This window comes from Balaenoptera physalus (genome assembly GCF_965194825.1).
Source record: "Balaenoptera physalus genome assembly, chromosome: 18".
NCBI classification, from domain to species: Eukaryota; Metazoa; Chordata; class Mammalia; order Artiodactyla; family Balaenopteridae; genus Balaenoptera; species Balaenoptera physalus.
In genome coordinates, this window is record NC_138899.1 from 68,754,489 (window position 1) to 68,771,343 (window position 16,855).

At 36.0% G+C, this 16,855-nt stretch overlaps 1 protein-coding gene across 7 annotated transcripts in view; it reads right to left on the reverse strand.

Annotated features, from left to right (window-relative positions):
* Positions 1 to 16,855, reverse strand: part of LOC309647875 (uncharacterized protein) — a 420,689-nt gene that overhangs the window by 229,182 nt on the left and 174,652 nt on the right. For all 7 annotated transcript variants that reach the window (XR_014256334.1, XR_014256335.1, XR_014256336.1 and 4 more), the window contains one exon: positions 559 to 602. Coding sequence is in view for 1 of the 7 variants with exons in the window: in XM_082435781.1 (XP_082291907.1) it covers positions 559 to 602 (44 nt within the window). In the remaining 6 variants the exon portion in view is untranslated. The remainder of the gene's footprint in view (positions 1 to 558; positions 603 to 16,855) is intronic.

The following is a 16,855-nucleotide window of genomic DNA, read 5'->3' on the forward strand; positions in this document are numbered from 1 at the left end:
TTTGAACATGGCTTTGAGCAAATATTTTGAGCATAAATGGCTCTTGGGACCCATGTGTCTAAATATTTTCCCTTTTATGCTAGGAGAGAAGAAACCTTCTTTTCACATCTCTACAAAGTGAAAAAACTTTTTAAAGAAAACTTTATTTAAACCACAAATGTATCCTACCAGATTTTGCCATCTCCCTTCAACGTTCTTATTCCTCAATTGCAAATTCACTAGTTAGGAACAGTGCTTCTATACATCCTACATCCTGACAAGTACACTATTCATACCCCAAAGTATCGAATATTTATTCATATGATCGTTACATCTACTTTGTTAATTTATTCTAAAAACTTTAAAAGGTGCTATGGAAGCACCTCTGAAATTATGCCTCCAATAAGAAAATTTTCATGAAGAAAGAAAACAAATAATTGAAAGTTGTTTGCATATTTACTTTAAAATATGTGACATTTATCCATTTGGTCTAAAACTGGAAGGCATGATGATGCATATATGTGACAAATGCAGAACAAGACATTCTCTCCCCAAAAGATGAAAAATCGCTTTACTTACAGCATAGTAGATTTCACAGAGCAGTTGAAGATGTCAGAAGATTTCTAAATGTGAAAAGAAAGATTTATTTTTTAAATTCTGTGAATTTCAAAGAATTGTGCAGATATATAAATCAGATTAATTATATTACACGCACTAATATTTCTATGACTAACAATGGCTGTTAACACCCAATTTCCAAAAGGATAAATATTTCCTGACACATAAATTCTTACAACTAGAACAACATAGTTTTTCCAAATAAATCTTTTCACATCCATTTAAATAAAATCACATCTTATTGGGCAAAGAATAAAGAAAGAATCAAAAATTAGTGTAAGCTGTTAACTCTTAACAAACGTCAGTTGTCTTCTGCTGTGCTTCCTCATGCTTCCTCAGAACTCCACATCACCCCACTTTGCAACTTACTTTTTCAGTCACCTCAGTAAAAATTTAAAGATTCTGACCCTTCTTCAAAGAAGGGTGAAAGACTGAAGCCCAGGTCAATTCACTCACCAAGGAGATAAGATTTCCCCCAGTATCCATTTTCCAATGCCAAAATGTTTATGAGGGAAAAGAGATGGGTTATTTTGTCCAATCCAGAAAATGTTTTGACTAAAATATTTATCTTTTTCTTTTAAGATAATATCTAAATTTTTATAGCTACTTACAGTTTACAAAGTGCTACCCACTATTTTTTTTAATCCTCACCAGAGCAGAGCTCGGATCACTACTTTGTAGACGTAGAAACTGAAGCCAAAACCTGAATCTAAGCCCTCGAGCCCCAGCACAAGCTTTTGCCTCTTAACCATATCTGAGAGAAAGAGATGAGGCTGCTTAGGACTCCCTTTTGTTGGGTGAGATGCAAAAAAAAGATACAGAATTTAAAAGGAAGAGAGATGCTAATGGAGCCTGAAAAGATGCTTGGCGATTCTGACTAGAATTGTGAGAAATTTTTTGATAAAGGAGAACTGAGACAGGAAAGTGATCATTTCAACCTTTAAGGAATTCACTAAAAAATGAGAACAACTTTAGTGTTAGCTCTCTCAGAACCACGCTAAAGCAGGGGTTTTGACTGGCACTACAGAAAAAAAAAATCTGGGACAAAACACCACATGTGCAGTTGTAGTAAGCATGGCTCTAAGTTAAAGCTGCTTGTAACTCACAGCCCCACAACTTGTGGGAGTGTTAAAGGTTCCCACGATCCCCTTCTGCCTTCATCTTCTATCTGCTTCCACATGCACTGTCTCGGTGTCTCACTGTGTCAACCAAATTGTGAACTCATACACTTTACTGGTTTCAAAAGAATTAAAACAAGTATTATCTTCTTTTAAAAAATCATACACAGGTAAGTGTGAGCAATGGAGGTTTTATTAAAGATTTCAGAAGACTAGAAGGGTGTGGCATAGCTCCAATTTTACAATTCATCTTTCAGATATACTTTTTCAAAATTTCTCTGACAAGAATGGGATTTAGGGGTACTATCTTGGTCCCTTCTCTAGCTGGCACCTCATCTATTCTCCCAGCCTCTCATCTTCCCACTAACTGCCCGTGCTTCTCACTGACTTCCTCTTCCTTCTCATTTTCCTTCCCATCCACCTCAAGAAATGTAAAATGTTCCTTCCTGGCTCAAGTTTAACAATTTAGTGGTTGTCTTGTGTTGTTGAGCTGTTCCTAAGATCTCACCATCCAACCCCAAGAGATTACCCAAGTATATCCCCCCCACCCCCCCGCAGAAGCTCTTAAATATAGAGACTAAAGGAATGGGCAATAGTCATAAATGACCAAATGACCTTGGCTGGCCACTGATTTTTTTCAAAAATGTACATTTAAAACTAATTTAGATAATGTATGATTTGTCCTATGCATTTCATATTCGTAGTTGTTTTAGAAGTAAACTGCTTGTGTGTATCCAGGTCACATGAATTTGAAGGATCAGCAACTAAAACCCTTCATACAGAGTCCTGAGCAGCAAGTAAGGACATGGTCTCTGGAGGTAGACAGCGGAGTTGAAATTCTGTCTCCTCCACTGCCTTAGGCAAATTACTCAACCTCTCTGGCCTCAATTTCTTCAGGTGCAAAATGGAATGATAGTAATTACTTCCACCTCATAGGGTTATCATATGAATAAAATGAGTTAACACATGTGAAGTCCTTAGAACATTGCCTGGCACATGGTAAGTACTGAGTAATGGTGGATATTATTAGAATTATCTTAACTCACTACAGAAGGCAGTGGTACCTTTTTTCCTTATATCTCCTCTTAAGCATTTGCTATTTTTACTATTTATTTGTCAATTACTAATGTGCTACTTTGAAATAACTCTTATACATCTATAGTATAATAGAATACAACCTATATGCTTATCTTTATTCAAAGGTTTATAAACGACTGTTCTAGATTATGACCTTACAGACATTGACTGCGTTTTAACATCTTTCTGTCTACCATAGTGCTCAGTAAAATAGCTTGCTCATAACAGGGGCTTAATTAATATTTACTAGTTCAAACACCAGCTGTAATAAAACCAATTGTGTGTTGATATACTTTTAACTTGGTTTGTGATACCTTACTGGAGAATCCCTCAAAATCTATTTATCAACTTGTGTTTGCCCTTTCCTCCCTCTCAATTACTGGAGATATTCTGACTTCCATTTCCATAAGCTTTTCACTGTCCCTACTGAAATTCCAGGCCAAAAAAAAGTGTGAGAGAGAAAGAGAAGGAGAGAGAGGGAGAGAGAAGGCTAAATAAATACTTATCCATGGTAAAGAACATATTTCTGCACCTTATTTTGTTTTCCAGCAACTGCATTTTCCATCATATTTCCAATGTAAAATATGCAAATAATTGCAGAATACTTTTAGTTGTCATTTTAAAATCTATTGGAAAATGTGGGTATACTTTAGGATGAGATTTTTTTCTCTTGTGTTTTTAATTTTACTAGAAAACTACTTTATTTGTATGTAGCCAATAGTTGGGGAAGGGCTAATCTATAATAGTCATTTTAACTATTTTTCATGCCAATGAGAAACTCAAGGATTAGAAATTACTTTCCAGACGTTTAGGTCATGCTGTCTTTTCATTGCTCTGCTCATGTCTCTCATTCTCACTCCTGGGTGCATACACACCCCACCTTAAAGCAAGTTCTCAGACTCACAAGAAACCAATTTCATGAATTAAAGGAAGTCTGTCAAAGGGAAAAAAGGGTGGCAATTTTAGGTCTCTGATCCTTTTTGGATTGCAAAACCTGAGGCTTGGGATGCCTCCAGACACCTGCACCTAACCAGGAGAGCAAGAATGTGTTTTGTGGCTCTCTACTTACCTATTAATGAAACAAATATTATTATTTTTACAGAATAATTTTGACCAAAATTCACTTGGCTAAGAAATGGTAAATATAGAAAATCAAACTACTGACATATTGTGCCTCTTTGTATACATTTTAAAAAATATATATCAGGTTATAGAGATACAGACATATACAACTTGTCTTCAAAAATAGTAGCAGACATCCAATAGTGTTTAGTGGGAACACTGGAAAGAAGTAACAAGTAAAATACGTAATCTATGGTTTAACATAGGCTAAATTGGAGTTCATGTGTTGTATCATTCATCAACCCTCACTCTAACACCCACACCCAAGGTACATATATGCAGTAAGTGATATACATAGGCGCTTCTGATTTGTAAGTAGAAGATGAGAAGGGAGCTTGTGGTTCGAGTCTAATACTAAGAAAGGAGAAGGTGGCAGGGGTACTATGATGTCTGTTCCCAGTAGAACTCTTGTTTTATGTTTAAGACCCTACGATTAGTGAAATGGGGTTCAAAAATGATTAAACTCTTTGACATGAAAGATTCTGTAAGATATCGGACCCAAGAAGAGGTTCTCTGGGACTTAAATTTTTCAAAAGTTGAGGCATGGAATTGAGGAAGAAGCCATTCTTCCCACTGCTGCCTGGAATCCTATGACATGTTGGCAACTCAAGGACTGCAGCTTGAGACACATCTGAAGATATTTTTCCTGGAGTAAACTAGTGTCCTCATAACATAAAGTGGCAATAATGAGCCTTCTCAGGGAGCAATTCTATATACATAGGAGCTAGAACATAAGAATACAAAGACTGGGTACCAAGTGACAGCTACATCTAGAGTATGGACGTTTTGAGGCAACGTCTTGGAAATATACGGAAATAACAGAGATAGATTGAGGGTGATAGTCTGAAATCCACCATTATACATATAGAGGCTAGCACATGGGCAGATATGTGATTAAATGTATACTGGGGTTTTAGAAAGCTAATAAATGAAATCATCTTTTCCTCTTCCAACTTCAGAAATAATTGAGAGATAGAAGCAGGACTTAGGCAGGAGGGAAAAAAATACCCATTTCATTATTAATGGTTAGGGAATGTGGCTTAGGTGTTCAGTAATCATGAGCTTCCTAATACTGGATTCCCAAATTAAACAGTCACAGGCAGTGCTGAAGGCGGTAAACCTCCTCAACAGGGGTAGAGTCTGGAATGGAAGTGCATGACAGAATGTGTGCTCTCTGTAGGAAAATCCATAGAAAAGGACATAATTAGGCTATATATGCAAAATTCCTCTTTCCAAAGTCACCAGTCACTTTGGGAGCACTGAGGGAGAGGATGGGATAAAACACCCAGGGATATCTCACTAGAGGGTGCAATAAAACACCGGTTTTACTGTCATAGAAATTCTCCCACATGGAAAGCTGGGGCTTGTAGAAAGAATGTTCCTCCCCCATCGGCAATGTACAAGGAGCCTGAAGCTGAGCCAGTCATAAGCAGAATATTTATGGAACAATCTACCATGGTCTGGTCTAGGCATGTGCCAACAATATGAGTTAGATGCCAATAAATATCTGTCTTCTTAACTCCCAAAACTTAGTATAGGTTGGATATATGCGCATTTCTACTCTTCTTACTTTTTCAAAGGGCTGGAGGAAGAAGTGTGCGTCCTAAACAAAATTGGTGGTAAATAAGGCCATTTAATAATCCTGCTATTACAAAGATGATTTAGAAAAAGATTTCCACTTGCCATTTAGATAGTCCATGGAGATGAGGAGGGAAGAGTGATAGAGATTAGATTCAGATTCAAAATAACTTTTATAAAGTGCCCACTGTATGTCAAGAACTAAACTAATACTAATACTTTCATTTAATATAATTTAGTCCTTAAAACAGACACATTAAAAGAAGAGAAATTAAGATTCAGAAGGTTAAATAACTTGTTCAAAGAGTCATGGTAAAGAAGAAATAGAATGATATTTTCAACCAAGTGTGACCCAGACTCATTTCATTCTGCTACACAGCAGAGAGTATCAGTACATAGATATCAAAACAATTATAGCTTTTTAAATCTATATTTTTGGGACAAAACTAAAAAACCTATGCAATTTTGAATGATACTATTAGGTAAATTAATCTACCTGATATCTTAACAGTTCTTCTAAAAGCAATTTTAAATGATTTTTTAAAATATTAAAAGCATCTTTTCTGGGAAAAATTTAAAGGATCAACAGCCACATGACTAGTATATTGGTAAATGGTCTTCATTCCCCCTTCAAATCATTGTTCATATATCCTTCATCAAACCCAAGCCTTGGAACTTTTACTACAGTTAGGGAAATTTCCCCTTGACAATGCACAGATACACAATAACCCAGTGATAACCACTCTCTTGCAGCTTTTGCACATGAGGCATTTTAAATGCTGGTGGAGATAATCTATCTCCAAACCAACATAAAATCTGAAGTGGAAGAAAACAGTCCCCCTCATTTGTTAAGTGATAGCTCAGAGAAGGAGTACAGAGTGTCCTGAAGGTATATCAGAAACTATGCAGCTTAGCCTGCTTTGATTGTTCCCAGAGTCTCCCTTGGTTGTTCTGGCAAACTTCCTCTCAGATTTATTTTCCACTACACCACTTCCCAGACTGATTAGAAACAAATACCAATGCCAAATAAGTCTAAATATGCCTGAGGTCCTCTCAAACAGCTTGGCACCTCCTGCTGCTTTCATTGGCAATTCCATGATGGGGTTTTCTAGAGAAGTTTTCATTTAAACTCAGCTAACACAATAATTTCAAATTTTGATTGATTCATTTTCAAAAGTATTTCTACTTTTCTATTTGGAAAGACCAAGTTATACCCTTGGTTAAGAGAGAGAGAGATTTTACATAGACTTAGCCTTAAACATAAGTGGAATAAGCAATGATCTGAATAATTTGAGAGATACCGCAGAAATCTAAATTATCTCAATATTTTTTGCCCCACTTACTTTTCTTGGCACTTCCTACCTTTTTATCTACCTTACTTGATATATTCACTTTTCAAGTCCCTCGTTTGAGCTGGAAAACTAAAGCAATTATCTCTGGAAGGCTGGTAAATACATATTACCTAGGAAGAGGAAATGGGGGAAGGTTGTATTGGAAGGGGGGATCTATCTCTCATTGAAGAATAAAGGAGAACTGCTTTATGGGGCTGGCCATTTTTCATCTTTAGTAGCAGAGATTGATGAGAAGCTATGCATGTTGCACAGAAATAGTGAAAAATTATCTCATGTCTGTTACTTTGTGACCAAGGGCAGATCAATTTTAATATCTCAAACTCAATGTATGTTATCATAAAGTTCAGAGAATTCCTGGAAATGGTTAATTCAACAGTATGTAAACAATATGTAAACTGAAAAAAAAAGCCATATTGTTTTCCTTATATCAATTTAATCATCTGAAAGATGTGATAGCTCTAAAAATAACACATCCAGACTATTTAAAAAAAAAAAAAAAGTCTGGTGAAAAGCACTTCCCAAATGACAGAGTAAGGATCTCAAAAAATCTGCTCTTCTATAAAAGTAATAAGAACATTGTCAACATTTTTTAAAATCAACATTTTCAGAACTCTGGAAATTAACTGAAAGCTTGCAACAATACGAGAAGAATTTATTCAAGGAAAAACACTGAATATCAGGAGGAACAGTAGGCTTTTTAGCATTTTAACTCACACTATTCCCATTCTCCTCTCCCCATTTTCACAGTAGCCATAAAAACCAACAGACTCACAATTATAGTAGCTGTGAAAACCATAAACCTAGCAGGCACTGGAGGGGGAAAAATAGGTTTGGATCTTCTTTTAAAAATCCCTATTCCTAGAGATTTGTTACTATTTGACCTGGCTATTAGCTCCCTAGAAGCCCTCACTTGCGGGACTCATCTTTATTTGGTATAACTCAGAGCTTACTGTAAATAGGCTTTCCCCAGGGCATTTATTGACAACAATCAGCAGCAATTGTTTAATATCACGGTTGACTAAGGTAGGGAAAATAGGGCAAATGAGGGGCTGACCAAAAAAATTAAAAGAAAAAAATGGGGAATAAGATATCTATAGTAGGCTGTGAAAAGGTCTGACATTATCTGGGAATTTAGAAGGCCACATGAATATGCAGGTGTATTTTTTATATTTTTAATTTTCTGTATATTATGATGTTTTGACATTGTAAGAATCTTTCTGTCTGGGGAGAGACTGCTCCTCCTGGGACTAGCCAATTGTTGGATATAGTAAAGGATTGGGAGGGAGCATGCCTTTGATGTGCAAACTAACCAGTCCAGACCTATATATCCTCTATCTGGCATGTGCAGCTCAAGGAGGCCTTAATCATCCCAGGGCCAGGTACTGGCAGCAAGAGACCATCTCTATAGGCCAAAATTCACTGGAGTTATTTAAACTACTCAATCCTAGGCTATTTACCCTGGCCTGTCTTGCCTTTCCATAGAAAACCCCAATAAAGGCTCTGACCTAGACTTTCCCCTCACTTCTGAATTCTGTCTCCTGACCAAAACCTGGTATTCCTCACATGATCCTGTGTGGCGTTCCATGCTTCCTGTTTATAGAACTTGTGAGTACAATAAATTTTGTTTTCCTGAGACTTTCCTGTGTCCCCATTATGGCCACACTTGACTGACCATCACGTAAAAGAACAGAGAACAGCAGAGCTGTGAGCATGGCCAGGAAATATCTGAAAATTCTCACCCCAGGTTGACCTTGAGTCTCTGCACAAGAAGGAAATAAAAGCTAAGACAAGGTTGTAAACTACTGGAACACTGAAGGCATGCCCCCAACTTGCACACAAAGCCTTTCAACAAAGGAGAGGAGATGTACTGTTTCAGGGCATTTAAGGATATCTCTATCCAATCATAACTGACTACAAAGCTAACCGAGTAGAGGCCTCAGTGGCCATGCATGACAAAGAATAGAGACTTCATAGAATTTGTTCAGGAAAGTCACTAAACAAGTAAACAGGCAGCAGCAACAGCTACAACAATAAATATTAATAACAACAAACCCTAAAGGGGGGATGTGAGCTCTAGAGTTATGTCATTATGTTATTTAAAATGTTCAGTTTTCAGCAAAAAAGAATTATGAGACATGCAATAAATAGCTAAATATGACACATACACAGGAAAAACAGTCAATAGAAACCATCTCTTAGGAAGCCCAGGTTTTAGATTTACCAGACAAAAACTTTAAATCAACTATTACAGATAAATAAAGGAAATTATGCCTAAAGAGTTAAGTGAAAGTATGAGAAACAATATCTCACTAAATATATAATAACTAAAAATATATAAAATATTAAAGAACTGTAGAGAAATTCTGGAATTGAAAAGTACAATATTGAACTGAAAAATTCACTAGAAGAGCACAAAAATGGATTTGAGTTGGCAGAAGAATCAATGAACATGAAGACAGGCCAACTGATTTATCCACTGTAAGGAGCAGAAATTATAAAAAATGAAGAATAATGAAAAGACCTCAGAAGCTACTGGAATACCATCAAACATACCAACTATGCGTAACAAGAGTTCCAAAGGGAGAAAAAAGGAAAAAAAAAAAAGGAACAAAAAGAATATTTGAAGAAATAATGGCTGAAATTTCTCAAATTTGATGACAAACCTGCACATCTAAAATTAACCTGCATATCTAAATACCTCAACAAACTACAAGTAGGATAAACTCAAAGAAAACCATAGTAGATACATCATAATCAAGCTATCAAAAGACAAAGACAAAGAGAGAACTTTCAAAGCAGCAAGAGTGGTGACTCATCACTTACAAGAAATATTTAATAAGAATTACAGCTGATTGCTCATCAGAAATGATGGAAGCTAGGTGGCAGTGAGATGGCATTTTCAAAGTGCTGAAAGAAAAACACTTCTAACCAAGAATGTAATATCCAGCAAAATGATCCTTTCAAAACAAAGAAAAGCTTAAGACAGTCCCACACTAACAAAATCTGAGAGAATGTGTAGTCCTATAAGAAACAGTAAAGGAAGTTCTTCTGGTTGAGATGAAAGGACACTAGAATCAGGAATCTACACAAAAAAGTAAAAAAACCTAGCAAATGGGATGAAGTGAGAGAGTGGCATTGACATATATACACTACCAAATGTAAAATAGATAGCTAGTGGGAAGCAGCCTCATAGCACAGGGAGATCAGCTCGGTGTTTTGTGACCACCTAGAGGGGTGGGATAGGGTGGGTGGGAGGGAGAAGTAAGAGGGAGGGGATATGGGGATATATATATATATATATGTATAGCTGATTCACCTTGTTATACAGCAGAAACTAACACAACAATGTAAAGCAATTACACTCCAATAAAGATGTTAAAAAAAAAAAGAACCCTAGCAAATTTAACTACATAAGTAAATATAAAATACAGTATAAATGTATTTTTCATTTGCAGTTCTTTTCTTCTCCTATATTTAAAAGACAACTGCATAGAGCAATAAAAAAACTGTATTAATGGACATGTAATGTTTAGAGATGTGATTTTATGATAATAATAACACAAAGAAGTGGGGGAGAAAATGGAGCTATACAAGATCAAAGTTTTTGTATACTATTGAAATTAAGTTAGTATTACTCCAAACTAGATAGATATAAAGATGTTAATTGTCATCCCTGGGGGCAAGAAGTAATAGCAGAAAAAATGATAAGAAAATTAAAATGATACAATAGAAAATATCTATATAATACAAAAGAAGACATTAATGGAGGAATAAAGAAACAAAGACATAGACATATAAAAAAACCAAATGGCAAAATAGCTGGTGTAAACCTTATCAGTAATTGCATTAAATGTAAATGGCTTAAACACTCAAATCAAAAGCAGAGACTGACAAATGAATAAAAATGCATGATCCAACTATATGTAGGCCATAAGAGATATAATTTAAAGACACAAACACATTGAGAGTAAAAGGATAGGAAAAGTAAACCATGTGACAGTAACCAAAACAGAAAAGGAATGGCTATACTCACAAAGTCCATAAAATGGACTTTAAGACAAAAATTGTTATTCATGGTAAAGGATGTTTTCTAATAACATTAAAAAAATCAATCCATCAGAAAGACATACACATATATGTGTCTAACAATACAGCCCTTCAAATACACAATGGAATTAAAGGGAAAAAATAGATAATTCAACAATAATAGCTGGAGACCTCAATGCACAACTTCAATAATGGATAGAATTAGACAGAAGATCAATAAGGAAATAGTATTCTTAAATAACACTATAAGCCAATTAGACCTAACAAACATCTACAGAACACTCCATCCAAAAACTAAGGAATATATATTCTTCTCAAGTGCACACAAAACATTCTCTAGGATATTCCTTATTCTAGGACATACAAGAGTCTTAATAAGTTTAAAAGGATTAAAATTATACAAAGTATGTTCTCCAGTCACAATAGAATGGAATTAGAAATCAATAATAGGAAGAAATTTGGGAAATTTACAAATATGTAGAAATTAAGCAACATACTGCTAATTAATCAATGGGTTAAAGAAGAAATTACAAGAAAAAGAATCACAAAGAAAAATAAAAACTCTGATTTAAAATTAGAAGATAATTTAAGATAAATGAAAACAAAAACACAATGTACCAAACTTATGGGATGCAGCTAAAACAGTATATAAAGAGAAATGTATAGCTTTAAAAATATTATATTTAAAAATAAAGATCTCATTATAATAAATTTAAAAGATCTTACATCAATAGCTTAACTTTTTGCCTCAGGAAACTATAAAAAGCAGAGCAAACTAAATTCAAAGCAAGCAGAAGGAAGGAAATAATAAAGACAAGAGTGGAAATAGATGAAATTGGGAGTGGAAAAACAATACATAAAATCAGCAAAACCAAGGACAGGCTGTGCAAACCTTTTCTAATAGGGTGACCTGGACAGTGGAAATAACCACCCAGAGGGTACACAGAAACAGAGAGTCAGTAATACTACCTGCCAATGCCCCTGAGTAATGGTGGGGATAAGTGTAGAGGAGGAGAAAGCCATCATCATCATGGCCAAAATAGCCCTAAGAGTGGATCCTGCACCCCCTCCTACAGATGTCCCAGTCGCCTCCATCTTTGACAGGAGCAAGTTGACATTTAGGGAAGCATTTCACGCTTGCTGTGTCAGAGTCTAATTACAGCAATGCATCAGGTCTAGATTAACAGTTGGGTACTTGAGGTATCAGAATGTTCCATAGATAGAGAAAGGTCCATTTGTTGTACTGAGTAGCACAGCAATCAGATGTTTATCTGTAAGATTGAGTGGTAGGTAACATATCCAAGGGTTCATCAAATTCAGAACAGCAGCAACTGCCTGTGACAGACATATCAGTGAATCTGGTGAAGCAGGAGCCACACAATCTCCCCTGTGAGAGACAGCAAAGACAGGTGACATACCTATCCCCTTCCCCTCCCTCTACCATATCTGGGATATCTTGGATCCCAAGAAGTGCAAGTCCTACCAGTTGGGGGGACTCCTCCCCATTAACTGTGATGTTGGCAATCTGTCCAGTACCATAGACAAGGATAGCACCCTTAATCCAACCACCAGGGTAGTGAACCCAAATCTTCTGGCTTGGATTTCCTTGTGGTTCAGTAAAAATTTCTATTTTATATACAGATATCCATCTCATTGGGCTATGCAGAGCAAAAAGCAAAGGTACATTAAAGAAAATGTTGAACTCAACACCTCAAATTGATGGTCATTATTTTTTAAGTACTTATTGGAAAAAGCAAAAACCAAACAACATTCTCTGCACCTGTAGAGTAAACGAAGAAGGAAGTCACTGCCTTCCATCCCTTGCTGCTTAATAGCCAACGTGATCCCTTCAGGAAAGAGATGAACAGGGTGAAAGGCCTTTATAGGGTCCCCCATAGAGAGTGAGGTGTCAGATTACAAAACAAAGGTACACAATTGAAGGAAATGGGTGGTCAAACAGGCAATGCAAATGAGAAGTACCTTTTATAGAAATCACAAAACTGAGACCCCAGACTGCTTGCCTGAAATGTGTGATCCAGGCAGGGGTTATCTTGTCCCCACCCACCAGCCACTTAAGCCCATCCTTTATTTATGCATTAAAATGTTCCACCATGTGGCTTAGGAATTTTATGGAGCATGGAGAGTCAATCACATGCCCCATGATTGGGCCATTGATGTGTAGCTTGGGCGGAAAATCCAGAGCAAATGCAATGTGCTTAAGGAACCTAAACAGAAAATAAATATGGTCTTGTAGGGTCTGGAATATGTAGCCTGAATCATATGGGGATGGCTAGGTCAAACACCTAAAAAGTTTCAAATGCAGTCAGGATCCATCAGAACCCTCTGAACTGGACAAGAGGCCTGATGTGACCTAGGAAACTGCCATCAAAATCTGTGGGGTGGACCAGAGGGCAGACAGCAGAAGCAAGAAAAACTACAATCCTGCAGCCTGTGGAACGAAAACCACATTCACAGAAAGAGAGACAAAATGAAAAGGCAGAGGACTATGTACCAGAATAAGGAACAAGATAAAACCCCAGGAAAACAATTAAATGAAGTGGAGATAGGCAACCTTCCAGAAAAAGAATTCGGAATAATGATAGTGAAGATGATTCAGGACCTCGGAAAAAGAATGGAGGCAAAGGTCGAGGAGATGCAAGAAATGTTTAACAAACACCTAGAAGAATTAAAAAACAAACAGAGATGAACAATACAATAGCTGAAATGAAAAATACACTAGAAGGAATCAATAGCAGAATAACTGAGGTAGAAGAACAGTTAAGTGACCTGGAAGACAGAATGGTGCAATTCACTGCTGTGACAGAGAATAAACAAAAAAGAATGAGAAGAAATGAAGACAGCCTAAGAGACCTCTGGGAAAACATTAAACGCACCAACATTCACCTCATAGGGGTCCCACAAGGAGAAGAGAGAGAGAAAGGACGTGAGAAAATATTTGAAGAGATCATAGTCGAAAACTTCCCCTAACATGGGAAAGAAAATAGCCACCCAAGTCAAGGAATCACAGAGAGTCCAAGGCAGGATAAACCCAAGGAGAAATACGCTGAGACAGACAGTAATCAAATTGACAAAAATTAAAAACAAAGAAAAATTATTAAAAGCAACAAGGGAAAAATGACAAACATACAAGGGAACTCCCAAAAGGTTAACAGTTGATTTCTCAGCAGAAACTCTACAAGCCAGAAGGGAGTGGCACGATGTATTTAAAGTGATAAAAGGGAAGAACCTACAACCAAGATTACACTACCTAGCAAGGATCTCATTCAGATTCAATGGAGAAATCAAAAGCTTCACAGATAAGCAAAAGCTAAGAGAATTCAGCACCACCAAACCAGCTCTACAACAAATGCTGAAGGAACTTCTCTAAGTGGGAAACACAAGAGAAGAAAAGGACCTACAAAAACAAACCCAAAACAATTAAGAAAATGGTAATAGGAACATACATATCGATAACTACCTTAAGTGTGAAAGGATTAAATGTTCTAAACAAAAGACACAGGCTCGTTGAATAGATACTAAAACAAGACCCATCTATATGCTGTCTACAAGAGACCCACTTCAGACCTAGGGACACATACAGACTGAAAGTGAGGGGATGAAAAAGATATTCCATGCAAATGGAAATCGAAAGAAAGCTGGAGTAGCAATACTCATATCAGATAAAATAGACTTTATAATAAAGACTGTTACAAGAGACAAGGAAGGACACTACATAATGATCAAGGGATTAATCCAAGAAAAAGATATAAAAATTATTTTAAAAAGGAGCTATAAAACAGGAAATCGACAGGAACACAATAATAGTGGGGAACTTTAACACCTCACTTACACCAATGGACAGATCATCCAGACAGAAAATTAATAAGGAAACACAAGCTTTAAATGACACAATAGACCAGAGAGATTTAATTGATATTTATAGGACATTTCATCCAAAAACAGCAGATTACACTTTCTTCTCAAGTGCACACGGAACATTCACCAGGATAGATAACATCTTGAGTCAAAAATCAAGCTTTGGTAAATTTAAGAAAATTGAAATCATATCAAGCATCTTTTCTGACCACAATGCTATGAGATTAGAAATCAATTACAGGAAAAAAACATAAAAAACACAAACACATGGAGGCTAAGCAATACGTTACAAAATAACCAAGAGATCACTGAAGAAATCAAAGAGGAAATCAAAAAATACCCAGAGACAAATGACAACAAAAACACGACGATCCAAAACCAATGGGATGCAGCAAAAGCAGTGCTAAGAAGGAAGTTTATAGCAATACAATCCTACCTCAAGAAACAAGAAAAATCTCAAATAAACAATCTAACCTTACACCTAAAGGAACTAGAGAAAGAGGAACAAACAAAACCCAAAGTTAGTAGAAGGAAAGAAATCATAGAGATCAGAGAAGAAATAAATGAAATACAAACAAAGAAAACAATACCAAAGATCAATAAAACTAAAAGCTGCTTCTTTGAAAAGATAAAAAAAGTTGATAAACCTTTAGCCAGATTCATCAAGAAAAAGAGGGAGAGGACTCAAATCAATAAAATTAGAAATGAAAAAGGAGAAGTTACAACGGACACTGCAGAAATACAAAGCATCCTAAGAGACTACTACAAGCAACTCTATGCCAATAAAATGGACAACCAGGAAGAAAGGACAAGTTTTTAGAAAGGTATAACCTTCCAAGACTGAACCAGGAAGAAACAGACAATATGAACAGACCAATCACAAGTAATGAAATTGAAACTGTGATTAAAAATCTTCCAACAAACAAAAGTCCAGGACCAGATGGCTTCACAGGTGAATTCTACCATTCTTCAATTCTACAATTCTTCTCTATTTAGAGAAGAGCTACACCCATCCTTCTCAAACTCTTTCAAAAAAGTTCAGAGTAAGACACACTCCCAAACTCATTCTACGAGGCCACCATCACCCTGATACCAAAACCAGACAAAGATGCTACAAAAAAAGAAAATTACAGACCAATATCACTGATGAATACAGATGCAAATATCCTCAACAAAATACTAGCAAACAGAATTCAACAACATGTTAAAAGGATCATACACCATGATCAAGTGGGATTTATCCTAGGGATGCAAAAATTCTTCAGTATATGCAAATCAATCATTGTGATACACCAAATCAACAAACTGAAGAATAAAAATCATATGGTCATCTCAATAGATGCAGAAAAAGCTTTTGACAAAATTCAATACCCATTTATGATAAAAACTCTCCCGATAGTGGGCAGAGAGGGAACCGATGTCAACATAACAAAGGCCATATACGACAAACCTACAGCAAACCTCATTCTCAATGGTGAAGAACTGAAAGCATTTCCTCTAAGATCAGGAATGAGACAAAGATGTCCACTCTCACCACTATTATTCAACATAGGTTTGGAAGTCCTAGCCATGGCAATCAGAGAAGAAAAAGAAATAAAAGGAATATAAATTGGAAAAGAAGAAGTAAAACTGTCACTGTTTGCAGATGACATGATACTATACATAGAGAATCCTAAAGATGTCACCAGAAAACTACTAGAGCTAATCAATGAATTTGGCAAAGTTGCAGGATACAAAATTAATGCACAGAAATCTGTTGCATTCCTATACACTAACAACAAAAGATCAGAAAGAGAAATTAAGGAAACACTCCCATTTACCATTACAACAAAAAGAATAAAATACCTAGGAATAAACTTACCTAGGGAGACAAAAGACCTGTATATAAGACATGATGAAAGAAATCAAAGATGACCCAAACAGATGGAGAGATATAGCATGTTCTTGGATTGGAAGAATCAATATTGTGAAAATGACTATACTACCCAAAATAATCTACAAATTCAATGCAATCACTATCAAAATACCAATGGCATTTTTTACCGAACTAGAACAAAAAACCTTAAATTTTGTATGAAGACACAAAAG